Source organism: Bactrocera oleae, chromosome 2 (genome assembly GCF_042242935.1).
Source record: "Bactrocera oleae isolate idBacOlea1 chromosome 2, idBacOlea1, whole genome shotgun sequence".
In the NCBI taxonomy this organism is placed as follows: Eukaryota; Metazoa; Arthropoda; class Insecta; order Diptera; family Tephritidae; genus Bactrocera; species Bactrocera oleae.
The window spans coordinates 47,133,443-47,161,234 of NC_091536.1; the positions used below are offsets into that span (position 1 = coordinate 47,133,443).

The window sequence follows — 27,792 nt, forward strand, 5'->3', positions numbered from 1 at the left end:
TCTTATTTGTTCTTCAGAGCGAATTTGTGGATCTTGCCGTCTTGTTCTATGTTCAAAAGTATTTCTCATTTGCTCAACAGATCGGTATTGAGCGTGTACCATTTCAAAGTTTTTCTATGATTACAACTAATTAAGAATCCATTTGCCTTAGAGGCCTGTGAAAATTGGCTCTCCGAGTGGTTTGCCAATAGGGACGCAGCCTTCTACGCGAGGGGTATAATGAAGTTGGCATTTCGTTGGCAATAAGTTTATGAACAAAACGGCACGTATTTGAATTAAATCGGACAAATGCACACAAAGTTATGATCTTTTGAAAAATCAATAAAAAACCGAACGAACTTTTTACTTTACCTAATATGATTGTTCTTTAAATATTTCCAAACTTTACAATCGGCATTTTCATATATAACATTGTTAATATTTGTATAATTCTCAAAAGTAACAAGATGATTTCATTTAGGCATAGCCATCAATTGTGTTATTTCCGGAGACTAATATTGCTCCTTTTTAAATTACATATAAAATATTTTATATTACAAGTATTAGCATTTTTATGCAATTTTGTTGTTATAAATTGAATATATCATAAATATATTAAAGTAATATCTTACTACTTTTCGTCCTTTTCTAAGGGGTTTGTTGATTGCTGTTTTAACTTCCCATTGGATAGTATCACGTTTTGGGTTTGTCCTTTTTCCTTGTGGTACTGGGGTACTTGACGTCTATAAATCCCTTTGTCGTTTTGATTTTAATCAATTGTGTCCCTCGTTGGCGACGCCTCGGCTTAGCGTGCAATGCCTTATTTCTTCTTTTTTGTTTATTTATTTAGTATTTAATGATGAGGTTCGTATTATGATTTTTTTTTGAAATATTATATACACTCGCCAGAAAAATTATCCGTACACCTCGACATGAAAACAATAAACTGAGAAATTTGTGATCAAATAACTTATTATGTATAAAAGTAGTATCCAAAAGTTTTATTCAGTATTTTTACTACACTTTCCATGAGTTTTTTTTTAGACATACACTTTAAAAAAAATTTCACAGAACAAAAACAAAAAAAGCTCACATAATGAAACAGAAAAAGTATTCGTACATTTTGATTATAATTAAATATAATTAAATTATTTTGAAAAAATTTAATATCCTAATAACTAGTAGGATAGCCCTTACGTTTTAGGACCTCGGCAAGTCGATGTGGCATTGAATGAACTAGTTTGGATGTGTCATGATTTGTAATTTTCGCCCATTCATTTATGATCACATTTTTGAGCATTTCTCTGGAGGTTATGGTGTGTTGGCGGATTCTGCGCTCCAGTAAATCCCACAAATGCTCGATGGGGTTGAGATCTGGAGATTGAGGTGGCGAGCGCAATTGATTTTTTATGTTATAAAGCAACCAAAGCCTGGTATTGTGCGCCGTGTGCTTTGGATCATTATCCTGTTGGAACCAAAAATCATCACCAAGCCCCAACTGCCGGGCACTTTCCTTCAAATTATTTTTTAAAATATCTTTATAGCCGAATTGATCCATTATTGTATCTATAAAAACGAGTTTGCCTATTCCTTCTGCCGCCATACACCCCCATACCATCACACCTCCTCCGCCATGTTTGACGGTGGGTAAAAGATTTTCTTTATCAAGTGCAGTACCACTCTTACGCCACACCAACTTTTTTCCTTTAATGCCAAAAGTACAAAACTTGCTTTCGTCGGTGAATAAGACCAAAAGTTCCCAAAACTCCCGAGGCTTGCTGATATATTTGTTTGGAAAATCCATACGTTTCTGTCTATTTACTTCGGATATAAAGGGCTTCCTACGCGCTACACGTGCGTGATACCCATCTTTCTTCAAAAATTTTCGTACAGTATCTTCATGGAGATCCTTGTCGAACAAATTTTTAATATTTTCACATATTTTCGTGCCAGTAAGTCGAGGATTTGCTTTACTGACTGTAATATTGTTCGTTTTTCTCGAATGGTTAATATACTTGGTCGACCAGAGCGCGGCTTTGGCACAATCGACTTAGTTGTTTTTAATGCTTCCACCACATACTGCACAGAAGAATGTGCCCTTCCTATCATTTTACCTATTTCACGGAATGATTTGCCTTATTTTCTGAGTTTAAGAATAATTTTTCTTTCGCCAGCACTAATTTCTTTAATTTTAGGGGTCATCGCGAATTTATGCACAATGAAAAATTATAATAACTTTAAGGTCAACCGTCAAGTTCGAGATCAATTATACAATACAATATAAGCGCTTAAGGGAATGTATTTGTCACCATATTACAAGGGAAATATCCCGTTTTGATATGTACGGATACTTTTTCCGTTAAATTTAAGTAACTGTGTTTAGTTTTTTTCTGGGAATTTTTTTAAAGTGTTTGTCTAAAAGTAAAAAACGTATGGAAAGTGCAGTAAAAATATTAAATAAAACTTTTGTATACTATTTTTATACATAATAAGTTATTTGATCACAAATTTATCAGTTTATTGTTTTCATGTCGAGGTGTACGGATAATTTTTCTGGGGAGTGTACGTACTTTATTCAATTTGAATCGCTTCGAAATTGGCGTGGTCATGGTTCAACACTTTTGTTATAGACAACACTTATATATTATATAAGACGGTGTAAAAATGGGTTAAATCGGGTGACAAGCCCACCCACTCCCCATATAACAGTACTGTTAAAAAATACTAAAAGCGCTATAAACCAAGCACTAAACACGCCAGAGACATTAAATTTTTCCTCTGGGATGGTATGAGATGACTATATAGAAACCGCGCTCAAAATTAGTCAGTAGGCGTGGCACCGCCCACTTTTAGGTGAAAACCCATATCTTGGGATATGCTTAACCGATTTAACAAAATTCAGTGCATAACGTACTACTCATATTTCTATGTTATAGTGCAAAAATGGGCGAAATCGGACTACAACCACGTCTATTTCCCATATAACACCATTTTCAATTCCATCTGATTCTTTCACTTTCCACTATGCAAATCAAGCAACAATGATTATATCGGGGTAAAACTTTGCGTGAATAATACGTTTAAAGTATGCCACCTTGTGACCAATAAATCGAACCAAAATTGTTCAAGCCCCTAAGTACTAAATATGTGGACCCCAGTGCCTATAGTTGACCTTCTACCGAAAATATCGGTCAACCCACAAAGAAATCTCAAACGAGTATACCATTTGCTTTGCGAGAGTATAAAATGTTCGGTTACATCAGAACTTAGCTTCCTTACTTGTTTGAAGATTCGTTTGTTCACAGCGTTTACACTCGTTTGCTTGCAATCGCTCTACCCATAAACCAATACTATATTAGTAAGAATAAATTGATTTCTTACTTCACGTGAAAATATTTTCCACAATTCTTACTCTTTAAACTTTAAAAATCTTTAGTATTAGAACTTTTTGTTTTTTTGGTATTTGAATCGGTTTTTGTGTTTTTTTTTATTTGTGCACTCGCGTAGCCGTACTTTTATTCGCGTCTCACTCGCGTAGCCGTACTTTTTTTGTTGTTTCCTTTTCTCCTCCCGAGAGGATACTTGATTGTTAATTTTGTGGTTTCGACACGCGTCACTATGATTGTCCTTTCGGTTAGGGATACTTGTTTTTTTCTTTTTGTTGCCGAGGATATCACTAACACATGCCCCACGTTGGGCGTCAATTAACTTCCTTCGTTTAGGAAGTGTTAAAAAATATTGTTTTCCGCAAACGCGCGGAAGAATTTAAATATGATGGTTTGAGGGATCCTGATGGATAACTGAATCTCTTTATTTCAATTTACTCTTATTTATACAATTTTCTTATTTGCTTAATTTCTACAATAAGTGTCAGTTACAATATTCAGTAATTAGTTTTATTGTTTACATTGAATGGGTGGTCTTAGCTTACTGAAAAGAATATTGGTTGCTTAAATAAGCAAAGATGCTTTTTAAGAAGCTGTATTATTGCGAAGTGCAAAGATACAGTTTTGTTAGGAATGAGCGTAAAGGTACTGTGTGGAGGCTGCCGTAAACTTGTACTACTTATGGTATAATCTTATGATATAATTTATTTCGTTAATTTTATAATTTAATGAAACAGTTTTTCTTAAAAATAATGTGGTTTATCGCTGCATATGAATGAAATTGGTCTAGACCTTTGTTTAAACCTTATATCCCTAATACACTGATTTCCGCTCCTTTCGTATAACAGCAACGTCATATACCCCACATAATAAATCTAACCCCTTTGATTAAGTTTATATTAGGTTCAGTAAAAAGTTCGTTCGGTTTTCATCTAAGAGATGGCGTTATTGTCCATAGTACTAGTGTTACGTGTCGCATCACGTCACACTATACGGCGCTGAAAACGTGTTTATTCGCGCTAAAAGTTTGTCTTTGACAGTTTTTCGATTGATTGACTCAGTACGTTGTGAGCGCTCGTCAAAGATGGACACCAACAAAGAGAAAATTCGCTATATTTTACAATTTTTCTTCGATCAAGGCGAAAAAGCAGCCAAAGCGGCTGAAAAAATTAAGTTAGTTTATGGGCCCGATACGAACTAACGCAAAAACACATGAAGTACCGAATTTCCATCTGAGAAACGCTGCTGAATCGCCGCAAAATCGACCCGTTTCTGTAAAGCTCGGGGAAGCGGCCCAGACGGTGGCCAAGACCGGATTGACGGCCAGGAAGGTTTTGCTGTGTGCTCGGTGAGATTGGCAAGGAATCATCTACTACTAGCTGCTCCATATGGCCAAACGCTCAATTCGGCCCTCTAATGCCAACAACTAGACCGTTTGAAGGCAGCATTCATCCAGAAGATGCCATCTTTGATCAACAGAGGCCGAATTGTGTTCCATCAGGACAACGCCAGGTCACACACGTCTTTGGTGACGCGCCAGAAGCTCCGGGAGGTTTCAATGCACCCACCATATAGTCCGGACCAGGCACCAAGTGATTACCATCTTTTCCTGTCCATGGCGAACGCGCTTAATGGTAAGAAGTTGGTCTCAAGAGAGGCCTGTGAAAATTGGCTCTCCCAGTTTTTTGCCAATAGGGACTCAGCCTTCTACGAGAAAGGTATATTGCAGTTTTCATCTTGTTGGCAACAAGTTTACGAACAAAACGGCGCATATTTGACTTAGATCGGACAAATGTACACAAAGAAATCATATTTTGAAAAATCAATAAAAAACGGAACGAACTTTTTACTTGACCTAATATCACATATACCATGTTTAAGGTAAATAGCTTCTTTTTGTTAATGTTAACATTTCGGAGAAAAAATAGTATCTATCTAAAATAGTAAAGCTATGATCAATAACATAAGTTAATAAGATACCAAATAATAATCGAATAATAAATGTTGAATTCTTTTGCAACATTTTTATACTTTCGCAACATGTTGCAAAAGAGTATATTTTTGTTCACCAAACGGTTGTTTGCATCACCTAAAACTAATCGAGATAGATATAGATTCCTATATACAAATATTTCTTCTAATATTTGGTGATAATCAGTGGATAAGTATATTTTCCGTCTTATGTAAAAAAGTTTCTTAGAGTGCTGGACTTTGTATAGAGCAAAAATATCTTTCTAGAAAAAATCGCGTGAGATAAATATTAGTAGTATACTATCAAAAGGGCTAAAGATCCTTTTTATGTGGTAAAAGATAAACTGAGACCCCATCGGTTAAAATGCTATTATCTATTATTTCAGTTTTGCGACACATTTTAATATGAAGGTCCTGAGGTGAGCTGTAAACTCAAGAAAGTTACAGTTTAGTACTTTTTGGGATTTACCCAGCGCCGTTGGCAGCTTATGAAAGGTTTAGATATTAAGGCAGAAAGAAGAAAATCTACATACCTGCTCTGCATATGTGTATACCATACTTAATTATACATTTGTAAGTTATTGTTAATTTACCCTTCATGGCTAGACCCTTAAAAATAGGTGCTGTTTTAAAAGTGTTGGACATAACCAATTTACGGACGGGTTTTCCGAGCACTTGGTTTCAATACAATGAAATAAACTACTAATTTCTAAAATATAAATATAACTAAATAATCTGTATTATTATGTTAGTTAATATCTATGTAATATATAGGTATACAAAGGAACGTAAGCTGTGTGTACAAAAACATACCATAATAAAAATATTATACTCTGTAGCAACATGTCGCAAGAGTATAATAAATATCAGTACACTGTGTTTGTAGTTTCAGTTACACTAGATTTCTTTACCAGCAAAGTGCTGTATTCAAACTAATTTCAGTGGATTAGTTATATAGTGTTTAAACTATTGTTATACACAGTGGCAAGCAAAACCGTATTATATACAGTGACGAGCAAGCATATATACATATGTGCACCAGTATAAGATAGTACCTATACACCGAACAGGAAAGGAGTCATAGCAAAGATTCAACTACAGTGAAAGAGAGCAGAACCTAGGATCCAACTTTTCAGAGCCGGACGGACGAAATTATATAAGCCATTTATTATTTATTAATTATGCCTTGATTAAGTAGAAAATCTGTATTACTAAATCGTCTTCAGAATAGAAGACGTATGAGAGTTTTTCGTGCAAACTCTTTATATAGAGATAGTGCGCAGTCACAAGATACTGTAAGTCACGCTAACCGTAGATAAGATTCCGATGTACGTCTGTCTGAACAAATTATCAATACAAATCAATATAGAAAAAGGCGGAAAAATCTCGAGGTACAGTATTTTGAACAAATTTTAAATACTGTTCAACATAGGGCAAGACGTCTAAATCCCCAAATCTGCTCTAAAGAGCACATAAGAAATACTCGAGGTCATAGATCTCGGCGCGAAGACCCCGAGGTTCGATCTGTTGAGCAAGTTGTAAATACTGTTCAACATAGAACAAGGCGGCAAGATCCACAAATTCGAACTGAAGAGCAAATAAGAGATTACTCGAGGTCATAGATATCGGCGCGAAGTTGAGCAAGTTGTAAATACTGTTCAACATAGAACAAGGCGACAAGATCCACAAATTCGCTCTGAAGAGCAAACAAGAGATACTCGAGGTCATAGATCCCGGCGCGAAGACCCCGAGTTTCGATCTGTTGAGCAAATGAGAAATACTCGAGTTCATAGATCTCGGCACAAAGATCCCGAGGTTCGATCTGTTGAGCAAGTTGTAAATACTGTTCAACATAGAGCAAGGCGGCAAGATCCACAAATTCACACTGAAGAGCAAATAAGAAATACTCGAATTTGTTGCAGTTCTAATTTTTTGTAATCATAGAACAACTTTGAAATGTTACACGCGCTTCTGTCAAAACGGTGAGTTTGAGAACATATTATCATGCTATATGTTTCAGAGCATGTACGTTTCTGCCCAACGTATATTGTTCCAAATGGCAACTCTTCTGAATTATTATCTTGAATTATGTCAATTGGTCTTTGTCCTTCAACTGGCGCTATAACTAAACGGTTATAATCCAAGTTTTCTACAGGAATATTGTCCAAAATAGTTTCTTGACCGCCTGGGCTTAGCTCGGAAGGTAAAAGACCGATGGGAATATTATTACCTGAGGGATTATCATGAGAAGTTTGTGTCGCACGAAAAGATTGAACCAATCGGGAATCCTCTGTAGATGCAACAAACGGAACTTCTTTTTGGTTATTAAATTCTGAAATCCAGGTATCACTAATATGTATATTGTGCTCACGATACAGAGGGGTATTCAGTAATTGCAAAGCTTTCATAATCTTTGCGGGGCATATGGTATCGATCATGTAATCATGATTGTACTCCAAACACCTTTTTAAGTGAATTTGTATCACATGAGCCTCATCAAAGGACCTTGGTAGAGATGTCACAATATTGTTAACAGAAATTGGTATATTAAGAACAGCACCTTTGAGCAAACTCTGACCTTGATATCCAAACGGACGGATTGTCATAAAAGACGGATTGTCATAACAGGCAATCTAGGCATTATGAGACGTTCTTCAATTGGGATTAAATCTTTCAAACAATCCGGTGTTTCAGGAAAGTCTAGACCGTTAGTTAAACATATTTTTGGAACGTCCCTTTTAACAATCGCATTTTTTGCAAAAAGCACAAAAATTGTTATTTCCATCTTACGAAGAAAATTTTTGCATTAAATAGAAGGTGGATGCAGCATTCGGGTGATTTTGCGCAACAGTTTCGAAATTGAATTTGCGAACTTGGTGTGAAAACCATAATCCGCCGCAGCAAATACATATTTCAGTAGGGCCCTTATTTATATTTTGGAAATAAATGTTTTTGAAATTTGTTAAATTGCCACTATAATAATTTTCTATAACATTATTTTCTCTCGTTAATCGGATTCGTTTGAGTGGGTTATCTCTACTAAAGAAAATTGACTTTGTCTAAGACGTCTCTGATTCAAAATTTCTTTCCTCATACCCCTCCTACTAAGCTGTCGACGTTGTGTTTCTCTATCCCACCCCTCTCTCTCTATATTTTGAGATTTCTTCTTGCATGTTCTCTTTGCATTTGATCACGAATGCGCTCTTAATTCCTATACTCAGGATTTTTTGCGCGAAGTTCTCTATGATCCCTAGTGTTCTTACTTTGCTCATCATAACGTACCTCGGGATTTTCTCGACGAGACCTACGACCTCGAGTATTTCTTATTTGTTCTTCAGAGCGAATTTGTGGATCTTGCCGTCTTGTTCTATGTTCAAAAGTATTTCTCATTTGCTCAACAGATCGGTATTGAGCGTGTACCATTTCAAAGTTGTTCTATGATTACAACAAATTAAGAATAGTAGATCCATTTGCCTTAGAAAGTTTTCAGATCGCAAGCGAGTTGCGGCCCAAAATCAAATAAACGAAAACTTTGTTCAAAACTTGATTCAACACGATGATGGTTACAAGGTTTTGAAAGGCGTTAGATCCTAACCTGCGCACTGGGAAGCTGAGAAGAAAAAGGCAATCGCTTTTATTCACCAATTTGGGCTTCCAACCTCCTTTATCACTTTAGCGGCTGCAGAATCTCAGTGGGTTTGAGCTTTTGGTCATCCTCTCTAAAACTGTTGATTCTTAAGATATTTCAGTTTAACAATCCAAGATAGATATCGCTTAATTCGGTCAGACGCGGTTACTTGTGCTAGATATTTTGACTACCGCTATCGACAAATTCTGAAGCTTTTTTAAGATAACGCCGGCATTTTTGGAGAGCATTTTGTCACAAACTTCTACTGGAGAGTGGAGTTTCAACACAGAGGCTCCCCGCATGTACATGGCATGTATTGTCCTTCAAGATCCTCAGACATTCCCTGATTTCATTAGTTTTAATGACAGTTATATTTCTACAGATGGTTCGGTTAGCCACTTAGAAAATTATTTGGGTTATCAAAAGCATAACCACAGTCGGTCTTGTACTAGGAAAAAAAGAGGACAACAGTTTTGTCGTTTTGGTACACCATATCCACCAATGCCTTCAACGCAAATATTGCTACTTCTCACAGAAACAAGTCAAAACTCAGAACGACAGAAGGAAAACTTTTTCAAAATTCAAAACCTTTTAAATTCAAATATGACTACAGAAGACATTTCTAATTTAAGAGATTTTGAACACTTCCTGTCTGATAGTCGAATAAATATGTCTTTTGATGACTATTTGTTAGCCCTTAGATCAAGTTTAACATAACAAAAAAATTTTCTATCAAGAAAATTACAGGATCGTTTTATAAACGCTTATACTCTGATATTGGAACTCCATAGAGCAAATATGGATATCCAATATATACTGGATGCATATGCTTGCTGTTCATATATAATTAATTATATTAACAAGTCTAACAGCGGAATTTCTAGGCTCTTAAATGAAGCTATATCAGATGTTAATGCTGGAAATTATACTGTTAAGCAAAAACTTAAACATATAGGTCACAAATTTATCTCAGGGATAGAAATGTCTGCACAAGAGGCAGTATATTGCTGCATTGGGCTCCATCTTTCTGAAGCAAGTAATGCAGAAATATTCATAAATACCTCTCGACCTGAGGAACGTGTTCGAATGGTGAAACTTTAGAACCTTCCTTCAGGTTCGACTGAAATATTCGTAGCCGGTATTTTAGATCGTTATGTTCAAAGATCCGATCAGTTAAAAACTCTATGTTTAGCTGATTTTGTATCTAGGTATAAATATTTTAAATCTAGTAGAAGAGCACAAGACAGTGATCGTGAAGAATAACAGAGGGAAGACGATAATTTTCTAGAAAGCGGGGTTGCCATGCCTCTTAAAGACGGTAGCGGTTTTGTGAAAAAACGTACCAAACCTTGTATTATTCGGTATAAAAGGTTTAACCCAGATTATGGTTAATGCTTTAGTATCCTTGAGATAATGAGCAAACTTACATAACAGATCGTATTATAATTGAGGAAAATCAAAGAAAGTATGATGTTTTTGAGCAAAAAGAACTTGAAAATGTTCTAGAAATAGACTTAGAGGAAAATGCTCCAAATGAATAAGCTATCGTGGAAAATGAGTTCAGAGTGTTGGCACTTCCAGAAATAAACCGAAATATAAATTTGCTGGACTTGCATGGTGAAGATTCAACAGAAAATGGTATTGCATCTGATTGCAATATTAGACTTATTAAACTACCCCCTTTAATTCCAGTTGAGGAATTACTTTCTTTAGTTCAAAGTCTAAATACTAAGCAAAAAACCTATTTGACACATTTGATGCACCAGCTAAAACCAAATCGCCCATTTTATGAGTTCATTGGCGGAGGTGCAGGTGTAGGAAAGAGTCGTTTGATATCTGCAATATATCAAGCACTTAACCATCGTTACAATTCTACACCTGGATCCAATCCAAGTTTCTTAAAGGTTCTTTTTTGCGGACCTACGGGTAAAGCAGCATTTGGAATAGGTGGAATGAGCATTCATTCAATATTCTCTTTACCTGTTAATCAGTTGAATAGCCACTTAGCAATGACACAGGTAATTCATTGTATTCCAGACTTATCGATTTAAAATTAATCATAATTGATGAAATATCGATGGTAGGTGCTCGTATGTTTAGCTCTGTTGATGCGAGATTAAAACAAATTTTCAAAACAGACAGCCCCTTCGGTGGTATACCGTTCATCGTGTTTGGTGATTTGAAGCAAATCTCACCTGTTGGAGATAGGTGGATATTCTCTCCTAATCCCAATGATTCAAACAGCACTTTAGTTGGTTCCCCTTTGTGGGAGTTATTTAAATACTTTGAATAAACAGAAATAATGATACAACCGGAGGATCAGGCCTTTGCAATTGCATTAAACCATATGGCATCTGGTACTATGACAATTGAGGACATATCATTGAAACTCGAGTAGTTAATTTCGAAGAAGTTCCTGATGATGCCATGCATTTATTTTGGTCCAATGAAGAGACAAATAATTTCAATGCCCTTAAGCTTAGTCGAATCCCAACTGAATCTATCCTTTCAACTGTAAAATACTCAGTTAAAGGAATTGGTATAAGTGAAAATGATATTGTAATATTTTTGAAAGAGTTAAACTTTTTAAAACTTCTGAAACGCAGGGACTGCTCTATGAATTGACACTAAAAACCTCCGCCAAATATATGATTACATTGAATATTAACACGTGTGTTGGCTTGGTTAATGGGGCAGCTGAGCAACTTACGCAAATTGATTTCCATTGTTCTTTTCCAACAATTCGGTGGATTAAATTTTTGGAACCTTCTGTTGGTTTGATAGCACGATCAAAAAAGCCTCATCTTATAGAAGGTTCTTGGACACCAATTAAAAAAGTTCTAAAATCTTTTCAATATAAAAGAAATGAACAAATTTCAATTGAAATAAATCAGTTTCCAGTTGTTCCGGCTGAGGGAATAACTATTCATAAAAGTCAGCGTGCCTCATATAATAAAGTCGTAGTTCACATTCGACCCAGAATGCCTAGAGCTTCAATATATGTCGCTGTAGTCGAGCTACTTCTGCAGAAGGTCTATTCATCATAGGAAATTTTATTCCTCCTAACAAATTTTCTGAATCGGATCCTGTACTTAAGGAACTGAGGGAATTGAACACAAATAAAGCTCTGACAACAAGTTTCAATTTTATGATTTCCCGAACATCAGGACATCAAACTTTATTTCATAATTTTCAGAGGCATCACGCTTCACACTTTTTAATGTTATCTTCAGATATTTTATGTTTTGTAGAAACTTGGAGTTATCCTTGCGAAAATTTTGATGTACCAGGATTTACTCCAATTAACGAGCTGAGGATAGATAGCACGGAAACAAGCAACAAAAATTAACGGGTCGTTATAATATATGCAAAGCATAGCATTGCTCGCTCTATAGAACCAAAGGCTGTAAAGAAAATTTTTTCAGGTCGCAAAGTTTGAAAAGCGGTTTTGTTTAAATGTTTCAATATTAATATTCTGGTTCTGTATATAAGTTCAGCTTTCTCTGTCAGACATTTAATTGTAGAACTTAAGGAGGTCCTTACTTCTGAGTTATGCAATCAATATGTGCTAATTTGTTAGGAGATTTCACAAGTAACATTAGTTTATTTGTCACAGGGAATTCAATAGGAAATCTGCTACAAAAAAACTTTAGTTCCCTGCTTGGTGTATAATATTCAACTACACATGCCGGTACACAAATTGATTGGGCATTTTCAAACATGGTTCCTTCCCATGTTAATGCAATTACTTTGGAGACAGTACACAGCTATCATGACAGTATTTGTGTCTCTATTTCCAACTAAAGTTTTCAGGCATATTGCAATAGTTCTTAATTTTTTTTTTTTTCAAATATATATATTAAGAAATGGTATAGCAATTTTGACAGAAGTTTTTAAGACAATTTTGAGAAAAATGTGTAAATAATCTTATTAAGAAAATTTAAATTATATGTATAATTTGTTATTATATAAGACACTATTGTATAAATATATGATAAAAATTAAATAGTATAAAGAGAAAAGAAATATAATTTGGATATATGTATAAGAATCTTTATAAAAATTTATGTTTAATATTGTAAATATAATATACAAATTATTATAATAATATAATTTTTAAAGTTATTAATATTTATCAATTTTAAGCTAAACATGTATAATAATGTCGATAAAATAAATAAAAAACTTTATTCATTGTCAAAAAACGATTTATTTTCATACTTCTCAATACAGGTGTAATTCATTCTATATAAAATAAATTATAAGCGTATAAACAAAACACAAGGATTGCTCTAATTATTAAAATATATAAAGAAATCTCAAACGAGTACACCATTTGACTATGCGAGAGTATAAAATGTTCGGTTGCATCAGAACTTAGCCCTTCCTTACTTTTTATACTCTCGCAACCTGTTGCTACAGCGCATAATAGTTTTGTTCACCTAACGGTTGTTTGTATCACCTAAAACTAATCGAGTTAGATATAGGGTTATATATATACAAGGTACTATTCAAAAGTGTCAGGACTTTTATTAAAAAACGAATATTATTATTTTTTTTTTCTTTGAAAAATTTATTGGTTGCCTTCAAAATAGTATCCTTACGCCTGAATACAACGTTTTGCACGTTCAAGACGGTTATCGAATGACTTTTTTAGGTCTTTTTTTGGTATAGCGGTGAGGATGGCGGTCGTCGCCTTTTGGATGTCATCAACGTCAGCATAGCGGTTTCCTTTCATGGCCAAATGTAGTTTTCCGAAAGGGTAGAAGTCGCACGGTGCCATACTAGGTGAATACGGGGAGTGGTTGATTGTTAAAATTTGATTTTTGGTCAAATAATCGGCCACATGCGTCGATCGATGAGACGGCGCATTATAATAATAACCCAACGATTACCCTCCTCCCGCCCAACCGACGCGAGGGGCGCAATCCGCATACGTGCGAAATTAGCCGAATCAGAAAAGACAAGGGAGTTTTTTAAGTGTTGAGATCTAAAACTGCTCAGCTACAGAAAAAAAAATTTCCTTCCTGGAACAAGAACATCTTCAGATAGGATAGAGGAATGTACGGCAAATAGAACACCTCCACCGATTCTGATCAGTCGATCACATCTAAATATTTGAAATTCGCTGTTTAAAATCTCATTATCAAAAATTTGAGGTTTTAACCATGTTTCTGTAAATCCAATTATATGGAAATTAAAATTGGAACTGTTTAAATACAAGTCGGTTAATTTTGTATTAAGACCTCTAACATTTTAATAATAAATGCTTAGCGAATTTTTACCAATCAGTTTTTTATATCGGTGGTTACTTTTGGTAATTTAACAATGTTTTCCTCAGTTTGACTTCTAAGTTTAGGCTTAAATTCGCGTACAAAAGCCCCAGGTGGCCAGAATGAACTATCTAAGATATTTTTGAATATTTAAAGAGATACGTCTATTTTAAACGATGATATACCTATATCATAATTGAAGTTAAATTTACGGATATTGATATCATCAATTTTTAAACGTGACGAAATGTAAGACTTAATGTCCTCCACCAAGGTATCTTTGGCAAGTCTAGAAATATATATAGACTTTTTAGGTGGAATGACTACCAAATTTTTAATAGATGTTACTAAGTTATTATAGGGATCCTCTGGAATTGTGAGACACTTATTACTATTAGATAGAGCTTATGGGGAATTGAGCTTTTTGGAAGTTACGGCTTATTACCTTGAGGGCAAGGAGAAAAGAGATTTATTAGGTCATTGGGCGGAGACGTTCTTTTCTGTACAGGACGTTTACGCTTAGGAGCCGGTTTGGAGGATTCATGAGAATCATTCAGGCACTTAAAAGATTTGACCAATTTTTCTTAGTGCCTAAATTTTTCAGTGAGCGTTACAGGATCTCGACCGATTTCGTTGAAGCCATTGCGTGTCTCCCTATAAACTTTAAATAGATCGATTTCAATAGATCTACAATTAAAACAGGACCAACGCAATCCCTTACAGTCGAGAATAGAATCTAAGATTCTACCTGTCAGCCCAGCACATTTAATATGGGCAAGCCCATCACAAAGCCAGCATGAAACGTAGCGATCTGACTCGCCTTTAATGTTACAATTGGGGAAGTTACAAGACATAATAAACCACAAGAATGAAGATCAAATAAAAGATTAAGTAGAACAAAATTTAATAGGTATATAACAAATTAGTGTGTTAATTAAATATTAATAATAATAAATTCAACAAGTAAGGAAGGGCTAAGTTCGGATGTAACCGAACATTTTATACTCTCGCAAAGTCAAATGGTATACTCGTTTGAGATTTCTTTGTGGATTGGCTGATATTTTCGGTAGAAGGTCAACTATAGGCACTGGGGTCCACATATTTAGTACTTAGGGGCTTGAACAGTTTCGGTTCGGTTTAGACAATTTTTGGTCACAAGGTGGCATACTTTAAACGTATTATTCACGCAAAAGTTTTACCCCGATATAATTATTGTTGCTTGATATGCATAATGGAAAGTGAAAGCATCATATGGAATTTAAAATGGTGTTAAATGGGAAATAGGCTTGGCTATAACCCGATTTCGCCCATTTTCGTACTATAACATAGAAATATGAGAAGAATATTATGTACCGAGTTTAGTTGAAATCGGTTAAGCAGATCCCAAGATATGGGTTTTCACCTAAAAGTGGGCGGTGCCACGCCCACTGTCTAATTTTGAACGTGGTTCCTATAAAGTCATTTCATACCAGCCCAGAGATAAAATTTAATGTCTCTGGCGTGTTTAGTGCTTGATTTATCGCGCTTTTAGTAGTTTTTAACAGTACCGTTATATAGGGAGTGGGCGGAGTTGCAACCCGATTTCAACTATTTTCAAACTGTAGGTAGAGGTTCTAAAAAAATTTTCTTCCAGTGAATTTTGTTATTATAGCATTAGCGGTTTAGGAGATATGCATATTAAACCTATTAGAGGCGGGACCACGCCCACTTTTAAAAAAAATGTATCTGCAAATGTTTCTCCCTAATGTGATCCTGTGTACCAAATAACAGTCTTGTATCTTATTGCGCAGCTTAGTTATGGCAATTTATTTGTTTTTGATTAATGGCGTTTTGTGGGCGTGGCAGTGGTCCGATTACGCCCATCTGTGTCTACCAAGTTTCATAAATATATCTCAATTTTTACTCAAGTTACAGCTTGCACGGACGGACGGACGGACAGACAGTCACCCGCATTTCAACTCGTCTCTTCATCCTGATCATTTATATATAATATAATATATATAACCCTATATCTAACTCGATTAGTTTTAGGTGATACAAACAACCGTTAGGTGAACAAAACTATTATACTCTTGAGCAACAGGTTGCGAGAGTATAATTAAGAACAAACGCAAAAATAATAGGAATTTTTTTTATCAAAGTTTAAAACCAAGACAGTTTGAAAAAGCAATATAGCGAGCAGTTTTAGAAGCACTGTAACAAATAAAAAGCTAAACGCAACACAGCTGTGAATAAAGAAGTAAATGAGATAAATAAAGAGAGAATATATAATAAAATAAAACAAAATGAAAAAAAGCTGACTCGGCACCAAAAATTCGAAAATTTAAACTTTTTAATAATGCACAAAACTTAAGAAGATTTAAACGAATACGCGACGAATACGTGCTACCAAACGCTTTAAAACTTCAAGGTAGAATACCGCATTAACGTTTTGGCCGGGTGGAACAAATTCTTTGTGGATTACCTTTCCAAGGGTAATCATGAAAACAAATCAGCATTGTATTCACTTTTGACTTCTCCAGGCGCGATTTTTTAGGTTTCGGCCCATTTCTCATTTATGTTCTCACGACCACTTTGAAAACGTTGAAACCACTCGTGAATACGGCTCCGGGATAGACAATCATTGCCATAAACTTGTATAAATGATCAGGATGAAGAGACGAGTTGAAATCCGGGTCTGTCTGTCCATCCGTCCGTCTGTCCGTCCGTCCGTGCAAGCTGTAACTTGAGTAAAAATTGAGATATCTTTATGAAACTTGGTAGACATGTTTCTTGGTACCGTGAGACGGTTGGTATTGCAAATGAGCGTAATCGGACCACTGCCACGCCCACAAAACGCCATTAATAAAAAACAAATAAATTGCCATAACTAAGCTCCACAACAAGATACAAGACTATACAGAATCACATTAGGAATCAAAACTGTTCAAGCCCCTAGGTACTGGATATGTGGACCCCAGTGCCTATAGCTGACTTTTTACCGAAAATGTCGGTCAACATAGAACAAGGCGACAAGATCCATAAAGAAATCTAAAAAGAGTATACCATTTGACTTTGCGAGAGTATAAAATGTTCGGTTACATCCGAACTTAGCTCTTCCTTACTTGTTTAATATAAAATTTGCTAGCACCTGATATAGATTTTTGTAAGTTGCAAGAGTATAAAATGTTACAGCCGTTTGGTTAGCTAAGGGAAAAATGTCGTCTTCTCCTGGATCTTTTTCCTATATACATGAAGAAAAGGATGACATCTGGGATAAAGAAGAAATTTAATTCAAAACAAACACTTTCTACGTCATACTTGACGGCGACATCTGTGGAATGAATATAATATTCGCCGCGTTTTGTGACATAAACCAATTCTTCTCATTTCTATGTCAGTTTCATAATATGAAAGAAGATGAACTCAATGCAGCTGCAAAAAAGCATTGCGTTGATGTATCTGATAAGTTGTTCAAGGAAGTTATTCACCTGAGGCACGTTTACGATGCAAATTTTGAAACCCGTCTTACTCCATACAACTTCACTTTGATAGAACAGCTTAAAAATTAGGATACTTTTGTCAAATATTTGCATTATTTTGAGAATATTTTGCACTTTACCCGTTTCTGTTTTCGTTCCAGATTATTATCAACGCATTCGCCGCCGCCAGAGCTCGAAAAGCTCACTTACTTACTTACTTTGTTGTTTAGGCCGTGCTTTTCGTGTTATTAATTTTCGACCACGTTCTGCCGAAGTTTTTGGCGCTTTATTTAACTTATTAATTTTAGTTAAATAAAATTGTATTTAATAAAAGTTTAATAAAAGTCATTTTAATAATATAAAAATAAATGCAACTAGTATGAGATACGCACTCACCTTCGTGATTCATTATTAGTTAATAGGGCCTTCAATATGTTGTCACACACTTTTTATGCACGATTTTCGTACATAATTTCGTCTTAGTTTATGGTCCTGGTGCACCTTTTTCATATTCAGAGTCTGTATCACTTCCTGCTATAACTTGTTATTATTAACCTGAAAATTCACAAAATATGACTTTTTAAAAGAATTTACAATTTTGCTCACTTTAAACGTAAAATATTTATGTATTGAACAATATATTAATTTATAAAATTGTTCAAGAACGTAAAAAGGATATTACGAAATGATGAAGAAATCGCGTAACGCTAGTAAACTCGCCAACGAACTATTGACTGAAATATATCATATATGTATAAATACATATGTATCATATTTTATGCAGCTGGATTTTTTTGTTTTTAAGCACATAATAACTCATACACGCTTTGATTGAATTTTGTTTGCTTTTTGCTTTGATTGAGTTTTTGTTGCTTGCCGTTTGTTGTTTGTCGTTTCTATTTTTTCCTTTCCTTGCTGTATTTAGCATATGCAACAGCGACAGCGAATGCTCAGTGTCTTAGATATACGAAACGTAACTGGCTATGAGATTGAGACACTGCTCTCTCTCTCTTACTTCTACAGTAATATTCGAAACGTAACGCTCTCTTTTTTTATCTCCAGTACGTTACTAGTCAGTAGTTACGTTTCGCATTTATCAGTTTACAGTCAATCATGCGTTAAGGAGTTGTATTTTAAAAAGTATGTACTTGTATATGTTATAAATAAATTTAGAAAAAAAACTGACTTAAATATTGACTTGAGATAAGAAGTCGGAAAACTTAGTAATATTTACAATACATATATTTCTCATACTTAACATGAAAAAGTTTTATTTTATGTGTTTTTCTTGAATGAGTAGAAACATAAAGCTTGTCTTGAATGTCATCTGCCATCATATTAGCATTCCAACGACTCTGGTATCGCTCTTCCATAGTCGTAATTAAAGCGTTCACCTTGTTCTTTGCTTAAGTCGCCTAAATTTTCTGGGAAACGGTCTAAATGGCTAAAGAGGACATGGTAGTGAAAAATTAGCTGCCCAATGAGTTGAATGTAGTGTGGAGACTTTCTATTTCCAAAGAAATTTTGCACAACTCAAATAAATTCAATCCATGCAGATTTCTCCTAATCTGTCATATAATTAGTAAAATGTTGGTCCTTTCTTAGTTCTCTGATTTGAGAACCGTCAAAAATACCAGTTTTTTTTTTTGCTCAATTTTGGAAATAGATTAGAGCTTTTTCAAAATGCTTTATCTGACTTAACTTCACATGAAGAGGATGCAATATAATGCGTTCTCTGACTACTAGAGGGGCATTCATCACATTCATACTACGGTACTAAATTCACTCTCAAAGGCCAAACTTTTTTAGTCCAGTGTTCCGTCTTGGCTCGGCTATTCCATTAGCACATGGAACAGGGATATTGGTATATCCTCCTTGTTGACCCAAAAGAAAATTTACCATACTAAGATTGCCGCATATCAGCCAGTTTATGTCTTCCCAAAGTGGTTCAATTAGCTTTGTTTTATGGAATCAGACAAATTTAAACGGCTTTCAGATCATTTAAACAAGTTCTTGGTCATGGCGGTTTATTTATGAAATTTAGTAATTGTTTGAAACTGAGCGTAGAATTATTTTCGATGAAGCTGAAAATAATCAATTACTGTTTTGCAGCTAGTTTAGCATTTTGATTGGCCCATTCATTTTCTATAATGCCATCGGGACCAGGGATTTACATAGATTTTATGTTTATGTTTTCAATTACTATGTTTTTAATTTGCGATATGAGATAGGACTTGTTGGATGCATTTAGTAGATCTGAGAATGTTGACTTATTCTTTGTACATATTAAATTTTTTTGTATTTTAGTCTTGTGCTAGAGATATTGCATATGGCTGCTACTTCTTCCGTTTATACTGAGCAGTAACTGGATCCAACTTTTATCGTATTTCCAATATGGTCAACAATAGCAAAGGACGTGTGGAAATAGGCCTTGAAAGTGACAGTAAAAATAAGCTTCCAATCTACGCAGTAACGTACTGTTCTCTAATTAGACTTTGGATTTACCTGGAGTTATTGTTCCTGAAGTCGTAGTTCGAACGAAGTTTTTTACGCAATCATAATGACTCGAGGAAGAAACATTGGAGTTTGTTATCAGTCCATTTCACTTTTACTATCCATATCCAATACATAAAATTCTCGTTTCACGGTGTTCATTACCACACTCCTCCGAAACGGCTGGACCTATTTTGATGAAATTTGGTGTGCTTATCAGATAGATCTGAGAATCGGCCAATATCTAACGGGTGATCCAAGTAGAGGTACTTTTTAAAATATCTTTATTTTGAGAGATCACGAGGGTGTTAATTTGGTTTAGTATTGTTTGACACTTCATCAGGAAAAGACCTACGCCTAAACAACGTTTACGAATCGTTCAACTTTATTAAGAAAATTCACGTTCTGTAAAAAAATTTAATTCGCGCGCTTCGCTCAACTTATGGTCAACATAATCGGCCTACTGAGCGTACTATTCGCAACTCCATCTCCCATCTTGAGACCAAATAGACTACGTCCAGCACGCAGTGAAGAAAGTATATAGCAGCCGTTGCTTAGCGTGTACACAAAGACAGTGGAGAGTCGATTCGGCGCCGTTTGCAGCAACTCGAACTGACGTAAAAGCGTACAAGATACAGCTTCTGCAAGAACTGAGGCCGCTCGACCTTCCAAGCGACATCGCTTCGCTCTATTTCAACTCGCCTCTTAATGCTGATCATTTATATATATAACCCTTTATCTAACTCGATTATTTTTAGGTGATACCAACAACCGTTAGGTGAACACAACTATTATACTCTGAAGCAACATGTTGCGAGAGTATACAAATCTTGAATGGCCTGCAGAAAGAGCGATTTGGCAACCAAAAATGTGGTGACTTTGTGTCATACAATTCTATTGAAGCCAAGGAAGCTGTGAATTATCTAATTGACTTTTTGATGTGGGCGTCATTGGATATGCTGGGTAGTTGGATGTGGGGTTATTTTGCTTCATAATTTGAACCCACCACGGCTTTGCAATCGCACGAAATTAGTAATTAAAGGAATAATGAAAGTTATTATTGTTGCCACGAATTCTTATGCTTCCTACAGATATGCCAATGGAATTCAAACGCTCTCAATTCCCAATTAGGTAAGCACTCGCAATGACCATCAATAAGTCCCAAGGCCAAACGTTGTCTGTTTGCTTAAATTTTGGTACACCATGCTTTTCCCACGGATAACTTTATGTTCTGTGGCATGTTCTCGCGTGGACAAACCATTCAGTTTGTTTGTATTCGCTAAAATGTACCAACTATTGTAAAAATATTGTACATTCCATTGTATTGAGAGATTAATCTTTGTTTATATTTATTAGATAGCTATCAAAAATTGTAATTTAATGCATATTTGTTACTTTAATAAAGAATAATTTATTAACTTAGACAAAGTATACTTTAATTGTCCCCAACTCTTCATTCCAATTTCAATTATAATTACATCTCCCAAACACTTAGTTATTTTGAAAATTTTCTAAAAACATATTTATTGAAAAAACATTTTCTAAAAGTAACGTATGTATATGACAAAACAAAGTGTGCCGAGTCAGTTATTAATTAATTAGCATAATTATGTGCAAATGTTCTTCCACTTCCTGTCTGTCTTCAACAATCATGGTTCCAAATAACAATTTTTGATACTTTCCTACTACGTTTATCAGACCTCTTTTGTGGCGATAGGGAATTAGTGTTTCAGCTTTCTTCTTTATATTTTCCAATTGCATTTCTAGTAGTTGCGCTTTCTCTTTGAGTTCTGATTGTTGAATATTGTTCTGTAGATTTTCGATTATTCCAAGTGGCTCCTTCGGATCAGTTAAATGTAGTACGGTGTCGTATAACACTACTCACCTATACACACAGGAAAATATACGCCACAACTCTACACTATCCAACGATCAAAACGGACTGCCCCAAAGCAGATGCTTGCTTTTTTTTACTGGAATTTCGACCTGCAACACAAAGTCCGTCGCAGCATCATTACATTTATTTACGGGTACGGCTACGGTACGGGTATGGAACCGCGAGTGTGTTTTTCGGTCGAGTGCACATTTTTGCGAATTTTTGGCGAATAGGTAGCGGATATTGCGGTAAGTGCACATTGTGTATTGTATAGGCTTACCATTAGGTATTCGCGCAAAGTGGTCATCCACGTTGTTGTTGATTGTATGATAGCTTGGAGAGGGTGAACAGGGAGAAGAGGGGCCTTGTCGTTGTTGAGGGTGGTGCGGTGAGTCACGTCGTGGCTGTAAAAAGCATCACGGAGGAGTTAACTGGGTTGGTTTGTGGAGATAGGACTTTTGAAGTGGGAACTGTGAAAGGGCTGATGGAGCTTGCCTCGAAGTACTCTTGATGGCGGTCATTACCGAGAATGCCCACCTTCGCGGTCAGGTTGACACCCTAAGAGGAAGTTGCGACAGACACTCCTCGCCGCCGGGCAGGTCAATTCCGACTCCGCCAGCACCTGTTCTGGAGGCGATTGCACCGGTGACGCCGAAGCCTGTTGAGACCTGGTCCGTCGTGGTCAGGATTAAGGGGGGGAGCTTATAAATAAAGCTGTTAAGGAAATGGGTCCTTCACTGGAGGTAAGGATCCACGAGGTTATGCCGGTTAAGGATGGTGGGGCGGTGATCCGCACTCCCTCTGTTTTGGAGATGGAGAAAGTGGCATCGAACGCAAAATTCGGGGAGGTGGGGTTGGACGTGAGTGTCAACCGGAAGTTGGGTCCTCGGGTTGTTGTCCAGGGGTTTCATACGGAGATCTCTCATGAATAATTCATGGAAAAACTACTCCGGCTGAACCTCAGGACTTTAGCCCAGCATTCCAGAGGTCAGACGTGACGATGGCCAGTCGTCCCTGGAAGGTAGCTCTGATGGTAACAGTAATGTCGTCCTAGAGGGTACGGGTGTATGACTGAGCGGAAGTGCGGCATTGCCTTACTCCAGAACCCTACGCCAATGGTGTGGTTCGGGGTCCTCCTGGGAGTTTCAAGGTCTTCATGGACTTTGGGGCTAGTGCTCCAATTGTTGTGGATTCTTCACAATTGGGTGTATGTGTCGCGGTAGAGGGGGAGTTCGGTAGGCTGATTGTAGCTAGTTTGTACTGCAAATTTACGAGCCCCTAGAGCCCTACCTGGGCTACATGAATAAGCTACTACTACTTGCGAGTAGTAGCCCTGTTATTCTAGGGCTGGATCCGAATGCCTTGTCTTCGATGTGGTTTAGTAAGATATCCCGGCGTACGTCTCTATATCAAACCCAAAGTCGAGGCGAGGCATTAAGTGAATGGGTGGTGGCTAATAACCTCCACATTGTGAATGAGCCGAGTGAATGGTACACGTTTGATAGGCCTAGGGATGTGAGTGACATTGACGTGACGGTTATGAATCAGGCAGCAGATAGGGCGTTCGTAGCTAGATGGGAGGTTAAGGGAAAGTGGGAATTGAGTAACCATAATTTGATCCAAATTTGTCTTTGGCATATTTGTTGACTTTAAGGGGGCATTTGATTACCTAAGCTGGGATCGAGTGTTGTAACGGCTGGAGAAGCTTGGCTGTCCGGAAATTACTCTTTGGCGGAGTTACTTTTCGGACAGAAATGCCTCCCTAGCCGGAATGAATGGTAGTGTGGAGATCGGAGTGGTCCGTGGCGGGAGGACAATTTTTAGAAATTGTAAATAGTTGGGGTTGACATATCGATGGACAAAACGGTGACAATGCTGCTTAAGAGCAAAGCATTTTGAGGAGCGATTGGGGCCTTGGACGCCGTACTGTTCGCACCATCTACCGTGGTCTATTTGTGGCTTGTTCCACTTATGGAGCCGCAATATGGTGGGAATCAGCGATGACCTGCTGTTGCATTCAGGTTAAGAAGGGGCTTGAGCATGTCATTGCTGCGGAATGACTGGATTTCCGATGATGATGTGGAGAGGGAGGGATATCTAGGGAGCAAGATGCTTCTAGATGATAGGGTCAGGAGTATGTGGCAAGACTGGGTTCACTTGATCGCGGAGTGCCCGATGTACTCGGACATTAGGGATCTCGGGGATTAGCGAGACTCATTGACGTTTAGATGTTAGCGGTGTGATCTCCACTAGTCGGAATGCCGAACAGGTAGGGTCGTTTGCGCGTGAATTGTTTAGGCGGCGGAGGCATTTAACTGAGAATTAGGGTTAGCTTCTTGTGTGAAAGGTATGTGCGTGTAATGTGCGTATGGAGTTCAACCCTTGGTTGCCAGTTCAGAGATGAATAGAGGCTCAATTTGTAGTAGCTTCGGCTACCAGGTCTGACCACAGACTTAATTCTGGTACCACGGAGAGCAGGGGCCCTTGGAGTTCGCTCCAACCTGCTCATGCGGACTGGCTCTTCGGGGAGTATTGTGGTGGTTGTGGGTTATAACCAAATGCAGGAAGAACTGACGTTTTGTCAATTGAATGTGGAGTTGCATTGCAACCGGGTGCCGGACCCAAAGTACGGCAGAGGTTTTAGATAGGCCTCGAACCCCACCAAGGTGTGTAGTGTGTCCATTCCACACTACCAATCGGTACTGAAAAATGCCTGGCATTTTTGGGGCGCTAATCAATCCATTGTATTGATACGCTGGGCTTTTGAGCACCGTGAGGTAAGGCCGTCGACAGCAGGTACTCACGTAAAACACATCGGACGTTGTCCGTCTGTGTGTATATATACAAACTAGTTCCTCAGTTTTTCAGCTATCGTTCTGAAATTTTACACCTGCCCTTTCCTCACTAAGAAGCTGCTCATTTGTCGGAACGATATATATCGGACCACTATAGCATATAGCTGCCATACGAATTGAACAATCCGAATCAATGGGAAACTTTTTTATTTGACGAGGTATCTTCACGAAATTAGGTATGGGATACTTTCTAAAGCAACAATGTAATTTGCGAAGAAATTGCTTAGATCGGAACACTATAGCATATAGCAGCCATACAAACTGAACGATCGCAATCAAGTGCTTGTGTTGGAAAACTCTTACATTTGGCAATATTCCAATCTCCATAGAAATTGTATTAATCGGATGAGTATAGCTTATAGCTGCCATATCAACTGAACGATCGAAATAAAGTGTTTGGATGGAAAACTATTTTATTTGACGAGGTATCTTCACGTAATTAGACACGAGTAATTGTTTAAGGCAACAATGTATTCTCCGCAGAAATTGTGCAGATCAGACCACTATATCATATAACTGCCCTACAAATTGAACGATCGAAATCAAGTTCTTGTAAGGAACCTTTGTATTTGTGAAGGGTATTATAGCTTCGGTGCAACTGAAGTCAACGTTTTTTTTTTGTTTGTATATTATATAATATACAGGAAATAACATGCGATTCTATATTCATTCACATAAAAACTTGTTTTCTGAATAAAAATATCTTTGAAGATATTGTACGTATTTTAAAACTTGTAGAACTGACGGAGGCCTACGTGCGGCAGGCAAGATTATTTATTTTAACCAAAGCTATTAACCGGCGGAAATTAAACTTATATTTTTTTCAATAACTCATATTTTAAACAGTTATACAGTTATTTTGTATACAATATATTTTTGACCGTTCAGGAGGTTCAAATAAGTGGGAAAATCAATTAACCGGGGTCATTTAAGCGAAAGATACTGTATAATGATTTTCGACTTTCCACATGACTTCAAACCATAGAGGTTGATTTAAATGTATGATATTTTAATGAAATTAAATGGATAGATTTCCTTGAAAATTGTGTGGTTCACCACTTAATATGAATGGAAATGGTCTAGACCTTGATCTAAGCCTCATATCAGTAATAACAAGAATCTCGATTCTCTGGTTGACGTTTTCCACAACAACTCAATCTCTTAAATTCAGCCTCTTCCGTTGAGGAGTTTATATCAAATTTTTCTGATTTAAGGGTGATTTTAATATAATTTTCGTCGACGCGATTAATAAATATTAATAAACCATGACCTCACATGACCTGCAATATATGATTATAAGATACCAAATTTTATTGTTATCTATTTACATATCCAACCATTTTTAATATAAAGTTTTGCCAACACCTATAAGTATTTCGCCGGCTCTGATCCTTGCAAGTTGAAAGAGTATAAAATGTTCGGTGACAGGCGAATATAGAACTTCCTTAATTATTTTCTATGCTTTTGATTAGCCTTAGCTTATTTTAAGCAATCCTGATTATTGCTCGGTCAAGTGTAAGGGGTACTGCCGGATATTGGTGCAACTAAATACATGAATTGTTTTCTTCTCTTGGGAGATCTTGTGTGTGTGAATGCACAACGGTAAGCAGTTAGAGGCAATTAATAAATCGATATATATTTGGATATATATATAGGACGATCCATTTCAAGGTTCTCTACTTAAAAAAAAAACACAGAAACTTCAAATTCAAATCATTCGAAAGAACATTCTTTGGCATTTAATTTTTAAAGATTATCTCTTTCAAATGTTGGCTGCGGCTACATCTCAGATGGTCCATCCGTAGAGTCCAATTTTCGATGACTCGTTCGAGCATTTAGACTGGAAACTTCCGAACGACATGCATGATGTTTTGCTGCAAGGCCTGAATCGAAGCGGGACTATTCGCATAGACATTACATATCCCCACAGCAAAAAGTCTAACGGTGTGATATAACATGATATTGGTGGCCAATTGTCTGGCCCAAAAAGTGAAATTATCCGCTCACCGAAGTATCCTCTCAATAAATCTATTAGTTGTTACGATGCGTGGGACACCACATTTCGCCGAGATCACGAGCTTCAATGTCAGGCATCCAATAGTCGGTTATCATGTCGCGATAACGGTCGCCATTGACATTTACGTTCTCACCGGTATCATTTTCGAAAGAATATGGACCGATGAGTCCACCGGCGCACAAACCACACCAAACCATTATTTTTTTTGGAAGAAATGAGAGCTCTTGAATCTATTCAGGTTGCTCTTCGTCACAAATGCAGAAATTTTGCTTGTTTACCTACTCTTTGAGCCAGAAATGAACCTCATCGCTGAACAACTTTTGGCTCGAAATCGTCGGATCTTTTTGGACCTTTTCAAGAGTCCATAGAGAGAAGCGACGTCGCTTAGGAAGGTTGAGCGGCTTCAGTTCTTGCGCCAGCTGTATTCTGTACGCTTTTAATCAATAATCTCGATGTAAAATGAGCCAAGTCATTCCATACGCTGCGAATGGCTCCGAATCGACTCTCCACGGTCTACGTGTATACTCTCAGCTACAGCCGCTATATTTCCTTCACTGCGAGCAGAACGTGGTTTATTCGGTCGCATATTATAAAATAATAAATGCTGGGTTTTAATATGGGTGACCATAATTTGAGCGAAGCCCGCGGCACACATTCTTTACAGAACGTGAATTTTTGTAATAAAGTTGGACGATTTGTAAATATTGTTTAGGCGTAAGTCTTTCCATGATGAAATGCCAAACAATACTGAACAAAAATAACATAACTCGACTCATGCGTGATCTGTAAAAAAAAGGTATTGAAAAAGTACCTCTACTTGAGTCCCCATTATATATAATATAAACGTGGGTCA

General features: G+C 36.7%; 1 protein-coding gene across 1 annotated transcript in view; it reads right to left on the reverse strand.

Annotated features, from left to right (window-relative positions):
- The window catches only part of LOC138856246 (mucin-17-like), a 150,111-nt gene extending 122,975 nt beyond the window's left edge, over positions 1-27,136 (reverse strand). The window contains exon 1 of the mRNA XM_070106689.1: positions 26,965-27,136. Coding sequence (XP_069962790.1) covers positions 26,965-27,136 — 172 coding nt within the window. The remainder of the gene's footprint in view (positions 1-26,964) is intronic.
- Positions 27,137-27,792: the final 656 nt, after the last annotated feature.